Source organism: Mandrillus leucophaeus, unplaced genomic scaffold, assembly GCF_000951045.1.
Source record: "Mandrillus leucophaeus isolate KB7577 unplaced genomic scaffold, Mleu.le_1.0 Scaffold706, whole genome shotgun sequence".
In the NCBI taxonomy this organism is placed as follows: Eukaryota; Metazoa; Chordata; class Mammalia; order Primates; family Cercopithecidae; genus Mandrillus; species Mandrillus leucophaeus.
The window spans coordinates 1,055,095-1,079,930 of record NW_012107653.1 but is presented as its reverse complement, the minus strand read 5'-3'; the positions used below and the strand labels follow the sequence as shown (position 1 = coordinate 1,079,930).

General features: G+C 42.6%; 1 protein-coding gene across 1 annotated transcript in view; it reads left to right on the top strand.

Moving 5' to 3' along the window:
• The first annotated feature begins 398 nt into the window (after positions 1 to 398).
• Positions 399 to 24,836, top strand: part of SRPX2 (sushi-repeat containing protein, X-linked 2) — a 27,392-nt gene continuing 2,954 nt past the window's right edge. The window contains exons 1-9 of the mRNA XM_011964812.1: positions 399 to 744; positions 2,427 to 2,638; positions 6,975 to 7,055; positions 18,434 to 18,625; positions 21,333 to 21,509; positions 21,813 to 21,939; positions 22,106 to 22,227; positions 23,325 to 23,504; positions 23,838 to 23,971. Coding sequence (XP_011820202.1) covers positions 2,557 to 2,638; positions 6,975 to 7,055; positions 18,434 to 18,625; positions 21,333 to 21,509; positions 21,813 to 21,939; positions 22,106 to 22,227; positions 23,325 to 23,504; positions 23,838 to 23,971 — 1,095 coding nt within the window. The 5' untranslated portion in view covers positions 399 to 744; positions 2,427 to 2,556. The remainder of the gene's footprint in view (positions 745 to 2,426; positions 2,639 to 6,974; positions 7,056 to 18,433; positions 18,626 to 21,332; positions 21,510 to 21,812; positions 21,940 to 22,105; positions 22,228 to 23,324; positions 23,505 to 23,837; positions 23,972 to 24,836) is intronic.

The window sequence follows — 24,836 nt, the reverse complement described above, 5'->3', positions numbered from 1 at the left end:
ACTAAAGCCTCTCCAGGCATGCTTTCCTTCCATTCTTAGTAAGGGAAATCAGTCTTGATTCTTCAGGCAAGAAGTACATGGGGTTTTTTTGTAAACAATATAATCTTAACAGAAACTGAAGTCCAGAGAAGTTAGGTCACTGGCATGAGGGTTTCAAAGTGTATCTGACCTGATACCATATAGATTGCAAGATAATTCAGAGTTGGGAGCCTAAGGAATTACAGGAGAAATCTTAGGGAATGTCAAAATCAGCTACAGTCTTCCCCTCTCTTTGGTGTTTGTGTTTGTGAAATTCCTTTTCATTCAATTCTTATGTCATGCTGAGTCATAAAAAGAAGTGTTCTTCAGTGCAACACATCTCTGGAGGCCGCTTAAGCCAGCCTCTGTGTTAGTCATCACTATACTCACAGGCTTGGAGCCAGTGCCATTCACACTTCCCCCTCTTCTGCAGCAGACAGACTGAGTTCCTCTAATCCCTGTGTTCCTTCTCCCCCATCTTTCTAAAACCCTTCTCTGAGAGAGGAATAACTATAGCTTCGGGGATAATATAGCTTTAAGGAAACTTTTGGCAGATGCGGACGTCGTAACATCTGGGCAGTGTTAACAGAATCCCGGAGGTCGGGACAGACCAGGAGCCACTCGTTCTAGGAATGTTGAAGTAGAAGGTTTTTTCCAATTGATGAGAGGAGCAGAGAGGAAGGAGAAAGAGGAGAGAGAAAAAGGGCACAAAATACCATAAAACAGGTAAGATCTGCAACTAATCCCTCCACACTCCACTACCCCAATGCACAATTGTGAAGGGGATAAGGAGATCCAGAACTTGGGCAACATGGCTGGGGGTGGAGGTCGGGGGAGAAGTTATTTTATGAAGCTGGATCATATGCTGCTTTTCATTTATGCTGTGACCTGACTGCAAACACATGTTCCCAGCAACTTCTTGGCCCACAGCAGAGGGATGGGATGGTTGACTCTAGTGAGTCAAGTATTAAGCCTGAGATTGGGGAGAAGCTGGACACGTAAGAGGTCACAGGTTCAGAGTATTGGGTCTGAAAAAGGAATGCCTCTGCTCCAGAACAAAGGAACTAGATGGAGGCTAGATGTGGGAGAGGGGTTGGTGATTAGTTATCTAACTGTTTGTTTTCCCAGATCTCTCTTTAATCTCCTCTTTCTCCTCCTTTTGTTGCCTCTTTCTGTGTTTATCCATCTCTTTCCTTCAGCTCTGTCAGATTTTCTTTCCTTCCATCCCACATCTTTCTACTTCCCTTTTCTCCTTCGTTTACTCTTTTTCTCCATCCTGCCTCCCTGTCACTTTCTAGACAAAGTCTGAAACCAAGTAGCAATGAATTAGAAAATAAATTTTTCCCTTTCTTGGGCTTTGCATGTCCCTTAGGAACTCTGGCCAGAATCTACCACCTTTTTGTTTCTCTATTTCTAGGACTGACTCCTCCCCTGAGCATGGCATTTCATTGAAAGCATGTGAGTGAATGGGTGCTTGCTGAAATGCCCAGTGGCCAATTTATACCAATGGGCAGCAAATTTTAATACTGTCATTTACAAAGTATTTGCCTACTGGGAACCACAAAACTCTCATCCCATTAGGGTGAGGACAGGGCAGGAAGTGAGAGGGCAATTGGAGCTTGTTCACCCTCTCCTCATGTACCTCAGCAGGTCCTCCTCTACCTCGCTGACTTCCTGCTGGCCCAGCAAGGTAAAACTAGAGGGTTAGGCTGGACTTGAAAGCCAGAAGCCACTACCAAACCACTAAGCCTTAAAACCCAAAGCTAAGAACAGAGCCAGAGTATAGTTACTGCCTGGGAGACTAAAGAAGGGAAACATTCAGTCCTGTCCAATACAAAATTGGTAATAATATTGTCTAATATATAAATTACTTCCCTATATGACAGGCAATAATCAATTCATGAGGTAGAGAGTATTATTATTCCGATTTTATAGATGAGGAAACCGAGGCTCAGAGAAGTTAAAAAATTTGTCCAAGACCCCATAGCTAACAGGTGACAGAATTGGATTCACATCCAGACCTGTGTAATGTCAGTGTTCAAATTCTTAGACCACATATGCTAACACTTTCCCAGATTAGTGGCTAGGAAATGTTAGTTGAATGAATGAAACCTAATGGTAGCTTTTAGGTCACCAGGTTCCCTACTGGTTCCATGTAATTTTATGTTGGCCTTTTCCTAGTCTCAGTACTTCAGTGTCCCTCTCTATAACTTGGACCATGGAGCATTTGCAGCTGATCCCACCAGGGTCAGTTGAAGATTGGTTGTTTTACGTCCTCCTCCTCCTGGGAGGAAAAGGGACCACAAATAACAAACAGAGTCTTGTCATTCTATAACATGAAAGATTCTTATGAGGGAGATAATATAAAAAGCATTCATTAATTATAAAATCTCTCTTCTTCCTCACAGATCCCATATTTCTGCTTCCCCACTTTTGGAAGTTAATTGATGGCTGACTTCTGAAAGTCACTTTTCTTTACCCTGGTACTTCAGGCCATACATACATCTTTTCTTGTCTCCATAATCCTCCCTTTCAAGGATGGCCAGTCAACTAACTCAAAGAGGAGCTCTCTCTCTGCTGTTCTTCCTGACTCCAGCAGTGACACCAACATGGTATGCAGGTAAGTTCTAGGAGCTGTTGTCTGTTATTTCCCAGAAGGATAAGTCCTAGACCAAGACTTGGAGAAGAAAGAGTTAGACTACAAAAAGAGACACTTATTTTCTATACAGAGAAGTATTAAAGGACAATAAAGATGGTTAAACATTGCAACAGACTACCAAAGGAGGCTTTTAAGGCAGTCTAACAAGAGCTATTTGAAATAGGCCACACTAGTACAAACATGAGAAGGTTGGACATCACCTTTGAGGCCATTGTCTCACCTGCTTGTGTACTTAGCTTCCTGAAAACCATTTTCTAATATGAAATCCTTTATGAGTCAAATCTTTATTAATATTAATCCTTTTATGAGTCAAATACCCTTGTCAAGACCACAAAAATGGACTTAGACCACAAATCTCATTTGGGAAAAATAAGGGAGCAGGCAATCTATTCAAGGGAAACAAGAATCCATCAGACTTCTTCCCTCCCTCCCTCCCTCCCTGACCTTATTTATAAAATGAGATTTTTATAGCCCTTTTATGCCAAAGCTGTTAGTGGTAATACAGATCACATCCTTTTAATCAGGAATTTCCCAGTTTCTTTTCATTTGTTCTTTACTTCAGAAGGGATGGAGTTTTCTGGATTCCTGAACATTTCATTCTTCACCCAGAGAGCCAGAGAACAAACTCAGTGAGAAGAGGGAAAGGGGAGAGGGAAGGGATGAGGGCAGGATAATGAAGTGGCATACAGAGGTTTTATATGGGGCCCAGCTGGCATTCCAAGTGCTAAGAATATTCTGTGGCCTGCAGTGTCTGCCCTCACAGGGGCCAGTAGGGAGGAGTGGGGGAAGGAGACAGGCCCAACCAATGGGGTTAGGAAAATATCCAGAGATGAGTAAATAACAAACTGCTCCCATCACAGCCACAGTCATTGCAGCTAAAATTTTCCACATGCCCTTAGCTCCTGGTGGAGGCCTTTGGCAGTAGGTCTGTTTGTCTGGAACAGCTGCATCAAGTTTTCAAACAAATATGCAAACTTCTTCCCCTTTTTGGCTTAACCTGGCTTTGTAGGGGGTGAAGCACAAGGACTGACATTGAGATGAAAAAATTCAAGTCAAGCCCTTGGCAGAGCATATCCTGTTTGGGGTTAAAGGTGCCCCAAGTCTCCAGGAGATAAATATGTGACTGTCCTCCCCAACCTCCCCTAGCTTCAGTTCATTTACAGAGACCAAAATCCAGCCAAAGACCACAGGACTAAAGCAGTGGAGATTACATGGCTCGAAGCCCAGTTCTGAACACCTGTATGAAACCTCATGGCATGCAAAGGTCTTTGCCTTTCCCAAAACAGAAGCCTGAGCTGTTGAAGTCGTGAGCACAGAGCAGTTTTTTAAAAGTTAGATTCAGTTGAGGTTCTCAAAGGGCTATTTGAAAAGATGGAACTCCCTACTTCCACATGAATCACGAGTCACCACTCCTGAGGAACTCAGATTGGTGAGGCCTCCGCCAGCCCTGCAATCCCACTCATCCTTCCCTCTTCTATCCTTAGGAGACCACATGATAAGAGACATTTCCCCTACACTGCTAGCTCAGCTGTTGGGCTTGCCTTCATGCATTTGTTCATTCATTCCTTCAACAAATATTTATTGAGCACTCTTTATGCATCCAGGACTGTTTTGTTTACTTCTACAGCCTTGTCTTCAAATGAGCATAGCACAGAAAAGCAGCCAAATGTGGATTCAGGGCTAATCAGAAAAAGGGTCCAGGAATAATCAGCAGTGGTTGGGAAAAGTTAAGAATATAAATAAAGCAAAGAATGGGTTAAAAGTGTGTGCTGGCATATCTGTGCAGCCCAGAAAGTCAGACTGTATTTGTCATCATAAACCAAGGATTAATATGAATCTTGAAATAGTCTTTTAACTATCAATTACATGTCTAACTATACTTTTGTGAAGGGCAGTGCTTAGAGGGCCTGACTGTACTATGGAGGTTGGAGGAGCCCAGTAACAGACCACACAGTAACCAAGCACTGATTGATCTAAAGGAACTGATGAATGCTCCCCAAGTCCTTCCCCCAGGGCTAAAGAGGGACAAGCAGACAGAATAATGTAGGGAGTGTTCCCCTTTAATTTCATTCTTATACCCATCTAAGAATTCCACCATTTGCAAAAAAGAAAAAAATACTCAAAGATAGGCAAAGAGGGGAAATGGGAAAATGGAAAGGTGTAAAGTGGCAAGGTGGTCTGAACTTTCTCCACACAAAGCGTACTTCCGCACCCTGATGGAGACTGTAATTATCTTATTGAGTCTTCCCCCACAGTTTTCCTACATCCCCTGTAAATCTGGAATGATGTAAAATGCTTGGTGGCCTTCGATCCCACACACACAGTAAAAAAGCTGGATTGCAAAAGAGATTTTGGACTTTTACCCCAGTTGGACATCGTCAAAAGCTCTCCCCTAATCACCAGCTTCAGTGGAGTGTCTGAGTTTGGTATCTAGGGGGTCAAGCAGACCTGGGCTGGAATGCCTACTCTGCTACTTAATAACTGGGAGACCTTGGACAACCCCCTTGGTTCCTCAAGCCCGTTTCTTCGGCTTTATATTGGAGCACATTAGTAATACCTACCCTGCTGACATGTTATGGTGACATAATGAGCTAACATATGTCATGTGCTTAACACAGAATGTGAGCTGAGAGATGTTAGCAGCCATTGTCATGTCTTCTTGTTGTTGTTACCATTATCAAGCCACAGGGCTTTGACACTCCTGTTTTCTCTTCTGGTAAACAGTCCTTTGCTCTCTGCTGAGCATTTCTTCAAAAGCTGGACTCTGTAACCGGAGCAGGGAGACCTAATACTTTAGGGAATCACACACATCTGGCCTCCTGTTTACAAGACCTATAAGGCTTTGAGGCTAATACCAAACTGAAACCGCTGATGAGAATTCCATGACCCCCCCTCCTCCCCCGCGCCCACCAATGAAACCTCCCGTTATGGGAGAAAAGAGAGCAGGGGAGATGAGGCCTGAGAAGAAATAAACAGAAGCCAGAAGAACTGAAATGGGAAAACAGAAAAAAAGAAAGAGGGGAAAAAGAAAAAATGAACTCTTTCCTTTGGAATGAGGGCAAACCAACGAGGACATGATTTCATAAGGCAAACTTTCAATTGATTCATTCCCTTGTTCACTAAATTGGACTGGTTTCCCAATACCTCACCTCCCCCACCCCTAGTCTGGGCTTGTGGGGAATAGAGGAGCTTCATCATCTCGCCCTCTGCTCCGCCCTTTAGTGCAGGGGGCCCTGTGCCTCTTCCCAAGAGGAGGAGGCGAGCTTGTGGCCTGAGTGTTTACACAGGCCAAAGGGCTCCAGCACTAAAACCCAGCCCTGTCCTGGAAGCACACCCTCTCCTGGAAATAACGGAATTGTCTCTTGACTCCAACACAGCTGGCTACGCTATTCTTGTGCGTGCGTTAGGGCTCAGGGAGGCTGGAAGGAAGGCTTCCGGAAACTTTGCTCCGGAAAGGACCAAGTTGTTTTCCAATTAGTTCGTATTCATGACCGATTTCCTGCCGTCTGGTGGAACACACTGTTTAGTCTCCCAGACAGCCGCAGACCTGCCTCCACTAGGGACTGGGCCACTTAACTGGATGGAGATAGATTAGGAATGTTCCCTAGCTCGGCAGTTCCGTTAAAGTTCCTTGTGATTAGAGAAACAGAAAATTTATCCGAAGGACTCTGCCGTCTCTGTTCTCCAAACCAGGGCAAAGTGCTCACAAAACTGCTTTCATTTCCTCTTGCCTTTTAAGTCACCCCTCTTGGCCTTGGCACGCCACCCCCAGCAATGGTAATCCAATGACAAAAAGGCCCGTGCCCTGTGGGCTAGTGGAAACCTGAGTAACTGTTTCTCTTTGAGGACTGTGAGCAGGACTGTCACTAGGGGGAAGACACAGGTTCTGTTTTTTCCTCCTATCTGGGACCACAGTCCATTCTCAGAGCTTAGTCCCCAGTGTCTTACCAAGACTCATGTGTTGCTTCAAGGAAATGGGTCATTTATAGTCCAGATTGACAGGATTGATGTATGGTCAGGTTCAATTTTTTTCTTTTAGATGGAGTCTTCTAGTGCTCGCAGTAACTGGCCCCACAACCATGAGCCTGCACTCTATGCAACTGAGGTGCTGAGATTCATCCACAATAGTTCTGCTGCCTTACAACACAGGATTTCCCCCACTAAATATCCACCTGGCTCCCCACCTATGGAATGCCATGTCCTAAGGAAGTGACAAAGTTGGACGAGAGGGGGAAGGTTGGGAAGGACTTGAGTGAGAAATCAAGACACCATCTTGATATTGTCTTCCTTATTCTAGGTTCTGGCTACTATCCAGATGAAAGCTACAATGAAGTATATGCAGAGGAGGTCCCACGGGCTCCTGCCCTGGACTACCGAGGTAATCTACCCTGCTTCTCAAGCCCAGAAAAGCTCTTTTCTGGTCTCAGACCTAGGCCCTTCCCTGAAGCATCCCCATCAGGCTTGGCTCACATGTGCCCAAACTGCAGCACAGGGAATCAGGGGCTGTGATTTCTCGTCATGAACTTGGGTTACTGACTTACTGTGTGACCTCACCTCTCCAGCCTGAAGGTTCTCCATATATTATTAATCATTAAGTATCGACTAGTTACTCAATGCCTAATCCTGTGCAAGGTAAGCCTGTGGGTGATACAAGGTCTCAGATAGGGTTTTGTCCCCATCATGTAGCTGACATTCTGTTGGGGGTGATGGGGGTGTATAAAATTAGCACATGTAGGGCAAGTAAGTGTGAAGCTATGTGATAGCAGTAAATGCAGTAGGATTTAAGAAAAAGAAGTCAGGAAAGCGGTCACGAAAGATGACATTTAGGCTAAGCTTAGAATGATAGGTGGGATTTTAAGAACTAGAAAGGGGAGGGGAGAGCACCCAGAAAAGCAGATGGCTAAAAATGTGGAAGTAAGAACAAACCTGGTAGAGGAGGGAGCTAAGAAGAAACCGGCCTGATTGGAGGAGATGGAAGGTGGAGGGAGTAGTATCAAAGAAAGTTAAATATAGGTCAGGTGCAGTGGCTCATGCCTGTAAACCCAGCACTTTGGGAGGCCGAGACAGGTGGATCACTCGAGGTCAGGAGTTTGAGACCAGCCTGGTCAATATGGTGAAACCTCATCTCTAACAAAACTACAAAAAATTAGCCAGGCATGGTGGCACGTGCCTATAATCCCAGCTACTCCGGTGATTGAGGCGGGAGAATCGCTTGAACCCGGGAGGTGGAGGTTGCAGTGAGCCGAGAGCTGAGATGGCACCACTGCTCTCCAGCCTGGGCGACAAAGCAAGGCTCTGTCTCAAAAAAAAAAAAAAAAAAAAAAAAGTTAAATATAAAGAGTGAGACCAAATTAGGAAAGACTCCGTGATCTAGGGACAATACTAATGAGAGGCAGGAAAACTATCTGTGATGAATGCTGCACAGTAAGTAATTCCTGCATTAAAAGGGAAGTTAGGCCAGGTGGTATCTGATATCCCTTCCATTTCTGATTCTTTGTTTCTTTGCTTTGCAAGCCAGGCAGAAGAGTTTAGCTGTTGTACTAGGATCTACAGGGAGCCCATCACATGTTTTTGCACAGGGGCATGACACAATAAATTGTCATTTTAGAACATTAACCTGATTATTCTATGCAGAAATAGGGGTTCAGTGGTTAGGCCTGAGTCAGGGAGACTCTCCAGGAACCAGCTACAGTAATGTTGGCTAGAGATGACTGAGGGTGGTGGCAAAGAAATGGAAGGTACAGATGAACCCCATAAATGTTTCAAAGAAAGAGACGACAAGACTTAGTACAGATGTGATGTACCAAGAGGCTAAGAAACAAACTGATGTCTGAAAGCACTCAGTCTGTACACCTGGAAGAATTGTAGGACCCCTCTCAGAAAGACAATGTTAAAAAAGAAAACTGGTTTGGTAAAGATGCCCTACAGGCAGCTGGAAGCGGAAAGATGAAGTTGTGTGAGTCATCAGCTTAGATAGATGGGTTGTCTGAGGGAGCAGAAGGCCAGGGTCAGAGCTTTAGGAGACATCTGTAGACATGAGTAGGAGAAGAGGAACCAGCAAGGGGAAAAAAAAGAGAATTAGTGGCCAGTCATGTAGGAAGATATCTGGGCAGTACCTGTCATATTACAGAAGCCACAGGAGAAGAGAGTTTTAAGGAAAGGAAGGGGTAAGAGATAAATTGTGTCAAATATTGCAAAGAAATCTAATTGAGGGTAGAGAAAAGATTTTATTTGGCAAGGAGGTAAACAGTGACCTTTAAGAAAAACAGTTTCAACTGAGAAATTATCAGAGCTTTGAGCTCCTCTGAGCTCCTTCGTAGCTACCTTCTACTCATGTTCTTCTCACTGCCAAATGGTCCACACCCACTCCCTCTCTCTCTCAGCACCCACTAACTCCTAAACTCTCTACAGTCTGTTTCTCACCCACTCACAAATCTACAACCTGAAATGACATCTCTTGAAGAAAAAAGTTTTCTCCCATGAGAGAACCAATTTCCATGACCCTTTCTTGAGCGTGTCTCTCAGTCTCTCTAGCAGCAGTGAGCACCTTCCTTTCTTCTTAATCCCCCTTCCTTGGGCTCCATGGCATTTCACAATTCTGGTCAGAGCTGAAACTGGGTAAGGAGATGGACTCTCTGGTGGTGACAATAGAGAGAATGAGACTAGGATTTGAACTTGGGTCAACCCTGACCTGTCTCCTGAGCTGATGGACTACATCTCCAACCGCTGATACACACTTCCATTTGGAGATGTCTAAAACAAAAATATTTCCTCTCTCCTGAAAAGGGTTCCACCTACTGACCTTCCTACTTCTGATAACACTACCATCATTCTCTTAGTTACTCAGACTTCAGAATACCTCAGTGTCACCTCTAATAGGTCCTGTCACTTTAACAGCCCCCTTTTCCTCATCACTTCCTGCCAGTCAGTCACAAAGACCTGTCATTTCTTTATTAATCCATGGGAATAAAACTTTGACCTCACACATGGATAATACAGTTGCCACTTCCTGCCAGTCAGTCACAAAGACCTGTCATTTCTTTATTAATCCATGGGAATAAAACTTTGACCTCACACATGGATAATACAGTTGCCTCTAACTGGATTATCTGACTCATGTTTCCCCCTCCCCCAAACCTAGTGACCCACAATGATCTTTTTAAATCAGAATCTGGCCTCGGCCTAGCTTCCCAGACTAACAACTTCCTACCTGTTCTCCCCACACGAAATCTGCACTTTGGTCAGGCTGTGTTCAGTACTGTGTTCCCAACTGCTTTAGCCCACACTGAGCTTTCCCTTGCCCATTTATTCGTTCATTGAATATTTATTGAGTACTTATTAGGTACCTCTTCTGAAATAAATGTTTACTGTCTAGACACACTTATTTGGCCTTCATTATGCACTGCCTCTTTGGTTTACTTTTCATTACCCTCAAGAAAATAGTTCTGTATTTAACTGTATTTAACTATATTTCTGTATTTAACTGTATTTAACTGTATTTGTGTATTTAACTGTTTTTAACTGTATTTAACTGTTTTTAACTGTATTTAACTGTTTTTAACTGTATTCCTGTATTTAACTGTTTTTAACTGTACTTGTGTATTTAACTGTTTTTAACTGTATTCCTGTATTTAACTGTTTTTAACTGTACTTGTGTATTTAACTGTTTTCAACTGTATTTAACTATATTTAAGGAGTCATGTGTGTTACTCTCACACAGCCATGGTTAAAAGTAGATGCTGACCACTAGCATCCTGGGAGCAGAAGCCAGATTATGGGAGACTATAGTTTGGAGAGGTGGCTAGTAAAAAGCAACAGATGCAGAAGGTACTTTCACAGAGTCTGCAGCCCTATTATTAACATTAACCTTCTTCATTGGTTCTTCTTAAATGAGCATAAAGCCCTTTGGAGAAATATAAGCTGCATAAGGGCCTTTGGTTTGGAGGTCTAGTGTCTCAAAGCTCCTTTTAGGACTTAGTCTTGGCATAAAATGAATTGAGTGAAGTTAGCAATGATGAGGGGGAGGGAGTGTCCAGGAAAAGTACAACCTGAGGCCCCAGCCTCCTATGTAAAGTCTTTGTGACCTGATAATCAATAGCTCTGCAACTGTAGTGCTAAAGAACTTTCCGTAATTTGGAGATGGTGTCTCCAGATGGCAGTCGTGTGTCTCAGTCACGTGCTCCAAATGAATGCTGGGAACCACAGCATGTTGCTGCTTCAGGAAAGATGGGACACTGGCTCAAACCCAGACACTGACTTAGGGAAAAACATTCACAGGGTTGAATATTTTACACATGAAATTTCGTTTAGTTCTCACAACCAGCCCTATGGTATGGTTTATTATCCCCCATTTTACCAACCAGGAAACTAAGCTCAGGGAAATTTTAGATTCAGAGAGTCACAGAGAATTTAAACTCAGATCTGTCTGACTTTAGAGCCACGCTTAATCCACCTCTTTCATCAAAAATATAACTCATTGTTCTAGAAAAGAAGACTGGGAAAAAACCCAGAACAACCAGATCATTATTTCAAAGCAAATTGGCATGTCATTTGCTATCATCTTCACTCATCCTGCACTTTCTGTCATTCCCTTATCCTGACTCCTAGCTTGGAGTCAGTTGGGCTGTTGCTTTCCTTGCAGCTTGCCTCATCTGTGAGCAAGCTAGTCACACTGCCTGGGTTATCTGAAGATAATAGAAGATAACAGAGAAGGCCCTTTCAAAACTGTTGTCAGCACTTTATTTTCTGCATACACCTTAAAAAGAGATAGACAGATGAATAGCTACAGAAAGCAGAGAAAATGGGCCTGAGTTCAAATCTCAGCTTCTCCCCCTTCCAGCTCTTGGACTCTGGACAAACACCTATTATGTGCCAGTCACTGCTATGTATTTTATAAATGTTATTTCATTTAAATAAATTGCATGCTTACTATGTAGTGATATGGAAAGATCTCTAAATACAACTGTTAAGTTTACCAAACAAGCAATGGAGGGAAGAGTGGACATAATATGCTACCCTATGTATTAAAAAGGAAGGAAAAATAAGAAGCTATGCCAACATTTGCTTTATTTGCACAAAGAAATATTAAAAGTAGTTCTTTGGGAGGGGACTAAGTCAGGGTGGGCATGGGAGCAGAGGTTGGGGGAAGACATTGTACTTTGTAACCTTTTATACTTTTGAGGTTTTGAGTCATGTGGATATATTATCTATTCAACAAGGTCAGTGTTTACTTCAAAGTAGTAGCCTATTTTATATCTGCAGTGGCAGACACTGCGGTTACATAGGATATGGGGTTTGGAGCAGACAAAGCTTGGGTTCAAATTTCAGCTCTACCCACTACTTGCTTAGGGATCCTGGGCAATTTACTTCCTCATCTGCGAAAGAGGGAAAGACACCTACATACCTTACAGGGCTGTTGGGAGAACTGTATGAGATGATATATGTGAAAAGGAAAACATGTAGCATGGTGCCTAGAACACAGGAGATACACAATAAAGACTTACACATTTCCCACCAGACAATTTTGCCATACAGTATTTTTGGGTTTTTTTTAGGTGGGGCAAGGGAGTTTTTTTGTTTGTTTTTTTGTTTTTGTTTTTTTTTGTTTTTGTTTTTGTTTTTTTTAAGACAAAGTTTTGGTCTTGTTGCCCAGGCTGGAGTGCAATGGCGTGATCTTGGCTCACTTCAACCTCTGCCTCCCAGGTTCAAGCAATTCTCCTGCCTCAGCCTCCCAAGTAGCTGGGATTACAGGCACACACCACCACACGTGGCTAATTTTGTATTTTTACTAGACAGGGTTTCACCATGTTGGCCAGGCTAGTCTCGAACTCCTGACCTCAGGTGATCCGCCTGCTTCGGCCTCCCACAGTGCTGGGATTACAGGGATGAGCCACTACGCCCAGCCTGCAATACAGTATTTAACCACATTCTTTTTTCTTTTATCGATACATAATACTTAACATATTTATGGGGCACATGTTGAGTGTCATGTGCATAGACTGTGGAGTAATCAAGTCAGGGTATTTGCGGTATCCATCACCTTCAGTATTTACTATTTTTATGTGTTGTTATCAAGTCCTCTCTTCTACTTAATTTGAAATATACAAAACATTGTTGCTAAGTACAGTCACCCTATTCTGCTATCAAACGTTAGAATTTATTTCTTCTAACTGTAGATTTGTATCCACAACAAACCTCTCTTCATCCTCCCTGCCACCTAGTTACCCCTCCCATTCTCTGGTATCTATCATTCTATTCTCTATGTTCATGAGATTAACTTTTTTAGCACCTACAATTAAGTGAGAACATGCAGTATTTGTTTTTCTGTGCCTGGCTTATTTTGCTTAACATAATGACTTCCAGTTCCATCCATGTTGCTGCAAATGATAGGATTTCATTCTTTATTATGGCCAAATACTATTCTATTATGTGTATGTAGCACATTTTCTTTATCCATTAGTCCACTGATGGATACTTAGGTTGATTCCATATCTTTGCTATTGTGAATAGTGCTGTGATAAACACATGAATGCAGATCCCTTTGATATATTGATTTCTTTTCCTTTAAATAGGTACCCAGTAGTGGGACTGCTGAATCATATGGTAGTGCTAGTTCCCTCCCTTCCTTCTCTCTCTCTTTCTCTCTCTCTTTCTCTCTTTCTTTCTTTCTTTCTTTCGATGGAGTCTCACTCTTGTTGCCTAGGTTGGAGTGCAGTGGTGTGATCTTGGCTCACTGCAACCTCTGCCTCCCGGGTTCAAGCGATTCTCCTGCCTCAGCCTCCCCAGTAGCTGGGATTACAGGCACCTGCCACCACGCCCAGCTAATTTCTGTATTTTTAGTAGAAACAGTTTCACCATGTTGGCCAGGCTGGTCTCGAACTCCTGACCTCAGGTGATCCACCTGCCTTGGTCTCCCAAAGTGCTGGGATTACAGGTGTGAGCCACCACGCCCAGCTAGTTTTGATTTTTTAAGAAATTTCCATACTCTTTTCCTTAGTGATTATATTAATTTACATTCTCAAAAACAATGTGTGGTTCCCTTTTCTCTGCATCCTGGCCAGCATCTGTTATTTATGTCTTTTTTTTTTTTTTAAAGACAGAGTCTCACTCAGTCCCCCAGGATGGAGTGCAATGGCATGATCTTGGCTCACTGCAACCTCCACCTCCTGGGTTCAAGCAATTCTTCTGCCGCAGCCTCCCGAGTTGCTGGGATTACATGCGCCCACCACCATGCCCGGCTAATTTTTTTATTTTTAGTAGAGACGGGATTTCACCATGTTGGCCAGGCTGGTCTCAAACTCCTGACCTCAAGTGATCCACCTGCATAGGCCTCCCAGAGTCCTGGGATTACAGGCATGAGCCACTGCACCTGGACTTTTTAATAATAGCCATTTTAACTGGGTTGAGATGATATCTCATTGTGTGCTTTTGATTTGCATCTCCCTGATGATTAGTGATGTTGAGCATTTTTTCATATATCTGTTGGCCATTTGTGTGTCCTCTTTTGAGAAATATCTACTCGTGTCATTTGCCCAATTTTTTTAGTGGAATTATTTGTTTTTCTACTGTTGAGTTGTTCGAGTTCCTTGTATATACTGGACATTATTAGTCCCCTGATGGATAAGTAGTTTGCAAATATTTTCTCCCATTCAAGAGGTTGTCTCTTCACTCGGTTGTTTGTTGTTGTTGTTTTGCTGTGCAGGAGCCTTTTAGTTTAATATAGTCCTCTTGGTCTATTTTTGTTTCTGTTTCCTGTGCTTTTGAGGTCTTAACCATAAAATTGTTGCCTAGACCAATATCCTGAGGAGTTTTCCCTATGTTTTCTTCTAGTAATTTTGTACTTCTGGGTCTTACATTTAAGTTTTTACTCCATCTTGAGTAAATTTTTGGATATGAGAGATGGGGGTCCAATTTCATTATTCTGTAAAAGGTTATCTAGTTTTCTAAGCAGCATTTATTGAAGAGAATGTCCTTTCCCCAGTGTATGTTCTTGATGGCCTTGTCAAAGATCAGTTGGCTATAAATAAATGAATTTATTTCTGGGTTTCCTATTCTGTTCCATTGATCTATATATCTATTTTTATACCAATACCGTGTTGTTTTGGTTACTATAGCCTTACAATATATTTTGACGTCAGGTAATGTGATGCCTCTAGCTTTTTTTTTTTTTTTTGCTCAAGATTGCTTTGGCTATTCTGGCTCTTTTTTAGTTCCATATGAATTTTAGGATTGCTTTTTCTATTTCTGTGAAAAATGATGTTGGTATTTTGATAGAAATTGCATTGAATCTGTAAATTGCTTTGAGCAATATGGTCATTTTAACAATATTAATTCTTCTGATCCATGAACACGGGATATCTATTTTTTGTGTCCTCTTTAATTTCTTTCATCAATGTTTTATAATTTTCAGTGTATAGGTTTTCACTTCTTTGATTAAGTTTATTTCTAGATTTCTTTGTAGCTATTGTAAATGGAATTGCCTTCTTGATTTCTTTTAACCACATCCTCGATCAGCTTCCCATGGGCATTCTTTGGGTACAGTTGCTCAGCCACTTATGAAATTTTAACCGTATTGTCACCTCTCCTGTATTTCATCTCATCCACATCAATGACATGAAAAGCATTGTCACATGCCTCACTTACTTCCACATAGTGTATCCACTATTTCCCCTGCTCTACCAGTCTGGTGACCCTGCCCAAACAGGAAATTAGGTCAATCTGGAATTACTTGTTCCAGAGGGTTCCTGGAGATCACTACTTCTCTGTGTAACGCATACGCCTTACGTTTAAATATTCTAGAACACTATGCTATCAGTGCTGTCAGTGTCACTAGGCTATAGCTCCCAGAGACTTCTTCCTTATTTGAAAACTGAGATTGTGTTTGCTCCTCTCCAGCCTTTCAACGTTTTTGTCTTTATGCCAGGATTTTTTCTGGGTCAGAAAATTTGAACTTATTTACAATAGTTGGGGCCTCTTCTACTGTCTCAGCATTTAGCCTGACCTTTATATTTCCCTTTACCGTTCTTACTTATTCTACCCATTCCAATCTGATGTGTATTTTCCTTGACAGACTGTGGGAGAGATATAGAATGGGAGCGATTGTTGAGGTCCCAGCCTGCCAAGTAAGATCTTTGTGATATGTGTTGTGGCCTTATAATCAACAGCTCTGCAACTGTAGTGCTTAAAAGACTTTCTGTAATTTGGAGATGGTGTCTCCAGATGGCAGCCATGTGTCACTGCCACAGGCTCAAAAGTAATGCTGGTAGCCCCAAGAGTAGTGTTTACTGAAGAAAAGATTTCTCACTGTCATCTGTCTTCATTCTCCAGTTGCACTCAGAAAGAGGCTCTAGCTTTTCTTTGTTCCTTTGGTGTCTCATCTACTTTTTTTTTCAAAGCTCCCCCCTTTTTTTTGTCCCTTAGGATGTGGGAACTGAATGTCCCTTAGGATGTGGGAACTGAATCAACTCATATGGGGCTTTAGCCTTCCCAACCCTAGGCTAACAGACCCATGCCATGCTGTGTGTGTGCATCCTTGGGCAGGTGGCTCTCTGCTTGTTTTTATATGCCCCTTTAAACTCTGAACCCACTAAAGAGTCAGTTATTTTGTATAGCCTGTGAGGCATCTTTATGATGCCTTTATGATTTAACAGCCCTATAACCTTTTGTGCTCAGTACTGAACTGGGATTAGACTTTCATTCCAAAGAAGCCTTCTTTGATGTCACATTCCCTTCCTCTCTCTAGTTTACATTTTTGTATTATCCTTTAAATTTTTATGTTAAACATACACACAGAAAAACTCACTCTTTTTGGTGTACAGTTCTGTGAGTTTTGACAAATGCATAGGGTCACATAACTCCCACCACAGTATGAGACAGTTCCATCACTTCAAACTCTTGCCCAGCGCTTCCCCTCTGATGTTATTCCCTACCTCTACCCCTAATCTCTGGCAAACACTGATCTGTACTCTGTCACTGTATTTTTGCCTATGTCCCTATATTTTTGTTATATAAATGGAATTCTACAGTATGTAGTTTTTTGAGTCTGGCTTCTTTCACTTCCCAAAATACATTTGAGATTGATTGATGTTGTTGCATCATGTATCAGCACTTCATTCTTTTGTATGAATACACCAGTTAGTTCAGCCATTCACCCGTAGAAAGACATTTGAGGCCGGGTGCGGTGGCTCATGCCTGTGATCCCAGCACTTTGGGAGGCCAAGGCGAGCAGATTAAGAAGTCAAGAGATCGAGACCATTCTAGCCAACAAGGTGAATCCCCATCTCTACTAAAAATACAAAAATTAAATACAAAAATTAGCTGGGCGTGGTGGCGCACGCCTGTAGTCCCAGCTACTGGGGAGGCTGAGGCAGGAGAATCAAGCTTGAACCCGGGAGGCGGAGGTTGCCGTGAGCCGAGATTGCACCACTGCAGGCGACAGAGGGAGACTCTGTCTTGAAAAAAAAAAAAAAAATTGAGATTTGAGTTGTTTCCAGCTTTTGGCAATTATGAATAGAGCTACTTTTAACTCTCATGTACAGGATTTTGTGTGGACACAGGTTTTTATTTCACTGGCATAAATACCTTTAAGTGGTATTACAGAGTCATATGGTAAGTGTACCTTTCTTTATAAGAAGGTATCGTGTTACCTTTATAAGAAATAGCCAAAATATTTTCCAAAGTGGCTGTATTTCTGCATTTCCACCAGACATGTATGAGAATTCCAGTTTCTCTCCATCTTCACAAACACTTGGTATTACCCGTTTTTTTTTTAAAGGATACCCTCCCTGATGGATATATAGGTGGTATTTCATTATGATTTTAATTTGCATTTCCCAAATGATTAATGATACTGAACATCTTTTTATGTGCTTATTTGCCATCGGTATATCCTCTTCAGTGCCATGTGTGTTTATATCTTTTGTCCATATTCTAACTGGACTGTTTGCTTTTTCAATGTTTTGAGAGTTCTTTCTATATTTTAAATACTAGTCCCTTTTTATGGCTTTGTCTTTTCGCAGAGCAATTTTTAATTTTGACAAGGTCCAATTTATTAATTCATTAATTTATTAAAATCTAATTTTTCTGGCCGGGCACAGTGGCTCACGCCTGTAATCCCAGCACTTTGGGAGGCCGAGGCGGGCAGATCACGAGGTCAGGAGATCGAGACCATCCTGGCTAACACGGTGAACCCCATCTCTACTAAAATACAAAAAATTAGCCGGGCATAGTGGCGGGCGCCTATAGTCACAGATGCTCGGGAGGCTGACGCAGGAGAATGGGGTGAACGCGGGAGGTGGAGTTTGCAGTGAGCCGAGATTGCACCACTGCACTCCAGAGAGCGAGACTCCGTCTCAAAAAAAAAAAAAAAAAAAAAAAAAAAAAATTTAATTTTTCTTTTATTATTTGTGCTGTTGGTATCATACCTAAGACCACTTTGCTTAGCCCTAAATCCCGGTGACTTTCTCCTGTTTTTTCAAGTCCATGATCCCGTTTGAGTTAATTTTTGTATAAGGTGTGAGACTTAGGTTGAGGTGGGGTTTTTTTTGCATATGGAAGTACAAGTGCTCCAGCACCATTTGTCTGAAGGCTTTCTTCCACTGAATTGTTTTTGCACTTTTGTCAAAAATAATTTCAACACACCTATGTGGGTTTACTTCTGGGCTATTTTTTTTCATTGACCTATTTGTCTGTCTTTTCACCAACACCACACTGTCTTGATTACTGTACTTCTAGCTTGTCTTTCTTCTATTGCTACAGTCCCCCGATGGTGTTATACATTAAATATCCAGGATGGAGAAGCCACATGCTACTCACCGAGGGGAGGAAATTATCACAGCAGCCTGGGCACACGTTGTGAGCTCTCCTGTGACCGGGGCTTTCGACTGATTGGAAGAAGGTCGGTGCAATGCCTGCCAAGCCGTCGCTGGTCTGGAACTGCCTACTGCAGGCGTAAGTTGTGTGTGTGCATATGCTGATGCATGTATTCGAGAGAAGCCAGCCAGCCAGCTGCTGAGGGTATATGCCTGGAGGTGTTACTAATATGCCCTTCTCTCAAGTGCAAATTGAGAATATTCCACAAGCCCCCCAGCAGGGCCTTTCCCCATCCTAACATTCGAGTTCAGTTTCTCGGGTTACTGTCCAAGCAATATGAGCATTTAAGGAGCAACCATCTCTTCTGACTCGGGGAGCCCAGGAGTGCACAGCCAGAGCGAAGGCTTGGGCCTGAGGTCTGATGTGGACCTAGATCTTCTTCTGGAGCTCCTAAGGACGTGTGGTCTTAGACTCTTTTCCACTTGTGGTCAACTGCTGTACTTCCTGGCCTATAGCCTTAGAAGACCTTGGCAGTGAAGCTATGAAACATCTGCTATTCTTCATTTTCTTCTGAAAGTCAGAAGAAAAATCCCTAAGTCTAGAATGTGAAAATGCTGATATATACACATTCCAAATCATTTCCCCCTTCAGCTTCCAAATCTCTACCTCTTACTCAAGTTCCACAGCCTTTCAGCAGCTGAGCTTTTCCTGTCCATATGTCATGGCAGAACACCATTTGTAGGACACCCATGTATGCACAGCCCTGTATTGGTCACTTCCTGTATTACTCAATTCTTCAAATACTCCCAGGCTGCTTATAGATGAATGGGATAGAAACACAAATGTGTGCACATGAATGTCATGTAACTGGATGCAGAAGTGCTGAGCATTCATATAGAAATGGGGCTAGTCAGAGAAGATGCTGTAGAGGAGAAGAGAAGTTTGATAGCCAGAAAGCAGGCAGTCACCACACCCCTCTCGGTGACTGGAATTAAATTGTTTCAGGACTTAGATCCCATCATTTTCAACAGGAATTTGAATCGGTCTGATACAATTGAAAAATACAGAGCTGTAAAGTACAAGTGAACATAAAATCAATTAAAAGAATGGTGGCCGGGCGCGGTGGCTCACGCCTGTAGTCCCAGCACTTTGGGAGGCCGAGGTGGGCGGATCACGAGGTCAGGAGATCGAGACCATCCTGGCTAACACAGTGAAACCCTGTCTCTACTAAAAATACAAAAAAATTGGCCGGGCGTAGTGGCAGGCGCCTGTGGTCCCGGCTACTCGGGAGGCTGAGGCAGGAGAATGGCGTGAACCCGGGAGGCGGAGCTTGCAGCCAGCCGAGATCGCGCCACTGCACTCCAGCCTGGGCGGCAGAGCGAGACTCCCATCTTAAAAAAAAAAAAAAAAAAAAAAAAAAAAATGGTGACATACATATTTCCAGGTGCCTACAATGAGTCAATTACTACATTTGAGCATTGAATCTGGCTTTGACTTTCCTCATAAGAGACAAAAGGGCAAATGCTTTGGATCTATCATATTTCCTGTCATATGATACTAAGCAAACACATTCATCTGAAGAGACAAATCTTTTGTCTTCGCCCTGATTTCAAGAAGGTCATTTTTGCATAGGTCTTTACAAAGGGACACTGGAAAACAGAAAATGCAATAATCTTTAAGTCTGGTTTGCCAAGAAACAGAATGAATATAGCTAATACAGATCTTTATTCAAAGCTTCAACAATTGAACTTAGTCAGGATTAGAAGTTAGACAACCTAAAGGAATATATGGTCTCTCAAGTATCAGGTATCTCCAACAAGACTTTAGCAAGCATAGGCTCACAATTAATCCATGGTGACAGGCTCCACCTCTGCCACATGTGGTGTCCAAGGCACATGGATTCCTCTTTTACCAAATACCACACCTGGCCCTCCAGGCACTGCTCTGACTTGTATTCTTGCCCAGTCAGCCCAAGTTGGCATGTAAGTGAGCCTCAGCTGAGCAGTGCCTAAGGGAGCCCCAAAATTATATGAGTATTGCCTGGAGGAGAAAAGCAGCTTTGAACGTGCTCAAGGGCATCTAGCATTTGAGGAATAAGAGACAAAAATTCTCAGTTGCTAAGGCCCTAAATGAGCCCAGAGGATATATGCATTGTCTCTTTTAATTTATACAACAATCCTATGAGGTATCCACATTTCACTGAAGAAAACACTGAGACTCAAAGAGATGAGGCAACTTCTTAAAGTTACAGAGCTAGTAAGAAGTGGAACTGGGATGCAAACTCAGGTCTGATTTTTTTTAATCTTGATAAGTTGTTTTACTTCCCCCTCTAAAATAGATTCTATTTGTTTAGAGAAGTTTTAAGTTCACAGCAAAATTGAATGAAAGATATAGATATTTCCCATTTATCCCCTGCACCCACACATGTACAGCTTCCCCTGTTGTCAACATCTCCCACCAGAGTGTTACACTTTTTACAGTTGAATGAGCATACATTAATATATCATTGTCACCTGAATTCCATAGTTTACATTAAGGCCCACTCTTGTTGCATATTCTATGGATTTTGGCAATGTACAATGTTAGGTCTGATTTTGAAGTCTATATGGTTGGACAAGTAATTTACTTTTTTGACACCCCTCTGCCCAAGGGTGCTGCTATACTTTACGAAAATACAAAGACAATTAGGGGAAAAGGCAGTTACGCACAAAAATGTAAGGGCAGTTCAGGTAGGGTTTTTGTATTTTCTGCTCTCTCTGATACGTTTCTCCCTGTGCTAGATGCCCAGACATCACCTCCACATAGTTGCACAAGCCACTGAGCTTGCCACTTGGTTTTCTCTTAGAGATGAGATGCCACGCACTGCCATTCATCACTAGTGGCACTTACACCTGCACAAATGGAGTGCTTCTTGACTCTCGCTGTGACTATAGCTGTTCCAGTGGCTACCACCTGGAAGGTGATCGCAGCCGAATCTGCATGGAAGATGGGAGATGGAGTGGAGGCGAGCCTGTATGTGTAGGTAAATGCTGGTTGCTCCCAGTTGTCCTGGTGCAAAGAGCCACCTCAGCATTATATCGACAAGAGATGTGGAATTCTCACCACAGAAGGCATTCCTCTTAGCTACGAGGGTAGCACCCTGGGTATTTGCTGAACAAAATGATCTTCTCCCCTGGAGTTGGGCTTCCTTCCCCAGTTTCCTTGAGCACCTTGAACTTTTTACCTACCCAGCGTGTGGTGTGTGGTGTGTGGCACTGCTTCAATGGATTCCCTCCAGGGAAAGCAGGGGGCCCACGAGTCAGCACTTGATTTTTCACCTTGGCAGACATAGATCCCCCCAAGATCCGCTGTCCCCACTCACGTGAGAAGATGGCAGAGCCAGAGAAATTGACTGCTCGAGTATACTGGGACCCGCCATTGGTGAAAGATTCTGCTGATGGTACCATCACCAGGTGAGCCTGAATAATGGATGCCGCTTATGCCTTCCCTCGGCTTCTCTCAGTCATTCAGGCTGGTCACACTGAAACTGCACAGGCTAAGGTGACGGTGGGGATGTGCCTCAGACTTCAATTCTAAGGGTTTCTTTCCTCAGTGTTTCTTTCACCCTGTCCCATGCAGGGTGACACTTCGGGGCCCTGAGCCTGGCTCTCACTTTCCTGAAGGGGAGCACGTGATTCGTTACACTGCCTATGACCGAGCCTACAACCGGGCCAGCTGCAAGTTCATTGTGAAAGTACAAGGTCAGAAAGAATTCTTTAGTTTCCATATTGTTCATTAATCCTGCTCTACCCTGACCCACCCCATGTCTCTCCTCTCTATGCCTGGAAGAGACACACCTCATTTATACTGGGGAGGGAGAAAAACAAGTTCACCAAACAGGCTTATTTAGGAAGCCAACATTACATGTGCATACACATGTTTCTGAAACCTTGACTCTCCAACAAGACTCTCATCAACAAGACTCTCGTTATCCTAAATCCAGATAAAATTCACAAGGATATTCTTTATCCATTTCTCTTCTTAGACTTCAAAATGATCACATGTAATCTGCCTTCATTCTATCATTCACCTCTGCTAAAATTGGTGGTGTTGGCTACCTGATTCTTCCTCTTTGCTTTGTGTTGTATTGTTTTGTTTTGCTTTTCTCATTATAAAGATAATTCATGCTTATTGTTGAACATTTGATAAATAAGGAAATATATAAAGGGGAAAAATGTATTACCCCATCATCCAGAGGCAACTGCTATTAGCTTTTTGGTATTTTCCTTCCAGTCTTTTTTCTATACATACTTTAAAAAATATATAGTTGCAATTATACTGTATATCCAATCATAAATCATCCTTTTCACTTTTCATTAACAAAGTAATTGTCTCATGTTATTTTAAAATTCTTCAGAAATATTTTTAATGACAGCATAATATTCTACTCTAAGAATATATCATAATTTGCTAAACCCTTCTCCTACCAATGAACATTTAAGATTCCTCCAACTTATTTCTGCTATTAAGAGGAATTCTGCAAGGTAGTCATCTTTACACAGCATGTCCATAAAGTCTGGAAACAGATAATATTTTCTTTTAAAGATTGTCAGTCTTTTGATGACAACATGTATATTCACCTGGGTTTCCAGACTTTACAAACCTTTGTCTGCATTTCAGATTTAATTCCTTAAGAAAGGAAAATTCCAGCTCCATCTCCAGCCACTGGAAATATAGAAAGGCCATTTTTCTGATCATCCTAAGTCTTCTGGTCTAGAAAGCCCAGCATGGGCACCCTCTTAGCCTTTCTTTCTTATAAGGAACACCGTAACTTCTAACTTGAGCTCCTCCCTGACAGTGAGACGCTGCCCAACTCTGAAACCTCCGCAGCACGGCTACCTCACCTGCACCTCAGCAGGGGACAACTATGGTGCCACCTGTGAATACCACTGTGATGGCGGTTATGATCGCCAGGGGACACCCTCCCGGGTCTGTCAATCCAGCCGCCAGTGGTCAGGTTCACCACCAATCTGTACTCGTGAGTGAAACAGGGGCAAGTGGATGTGGTGATCTGGGGAACTTTGGAGGATCTTCCTCATGGCACAGGGGTCCAGTAACAATGTATATGATGTGGGAATGGGGGGTTCTGGGATGTGTCTAATTTAAAGACTAACATTCCCCCATAGACTACTCCTACCCCAAGAAGAAGGGTTTAAAATCTCCAAGTGTTCTTTTAGGATTTCCCCCAAGGGACAGGAGAAACAGCCAGAGAGAGGTAACCTGAAAGACTGGAACACCTCAAGATGTTAGGTTACCTAAGCTGGGATGGAGGAGAAGCCGTACTCTGACTGGTCACCTGCTTCTGCCCTAGCTATGAAGATTAACGTCAATGTCAACTCAGCTGCTGGTCTCCTGGATCAATTCTATGAGAAACAGCGACTCCTCATCATCTCAGCTCCTGATCCCTCCAACCGATATTATAAAATGCAGATCTCTATGCTACAGGTAAGGCCCATTCCCCTAATGAGGGCTTATCTCCTGTAAATTACCCCTTACCTTTTCCAAATCAGAGATGTTCTCTGCAGCACAAACCTTACCTACTTCCTGAAACTTTTTGTGGATAGCATTTGATCAGTCTTACCATAGACATATTTAGCACATTTTTGAAACTGCTTTTACTGAAAAGGCAATAAAGTCACTGGAGTGGTGGCTGTGACTTGCAGGGAGCTGGGTGAAAGATGGGAAGGGAGTGTGGCAAAGCACTCTGAAGAGACTTGCAAGACAGCTATGATCAAATGTAAATGTTGGGAATTAACTATGTTTATGTTTTCAAGGAATAAGAGCACTAACGAACACTTATGCAGTAAGTGCTACGTAGGTATCCAGTACTGATCTATGGGTTTTACACATATTCATCCAATTCTCACAACAACCCTTTGGAGGTAGATACTATTGTTATCCCCATTAAATAGGTGAGGAAACTGATGCATAGAGATTAAGTCACTTGCCCAAGGTCACTAGCTAGTAAGTGGTGGAGCTGGGATTGAACACAGGGAGTCTGGCTGCAGAATCTGTGCTCTTAGCCACTACCAGTAGCAGAAAAGAAGGAAAAGCGTTATGATATCTCAAAGTAAAATGAGAGTTGCATGACAGTTTTTAACATAAGAGATACCTAGCCAAAGCCACTGGTAGGGAGAGGTCGATAGGACAGAATAAATATGATTATGGGGACTTATAAAAGAACAGGCTAGGTTACTGAAGATAATTCAGGGTATGCTGACAAAACTAACAGAAGCAGCTCTGGGGAGCTGCAAGGGGCTGGATACCCATGTGGGAGAAAAAGCTACTTAGGAGGTTTCTAAAGGTTGAA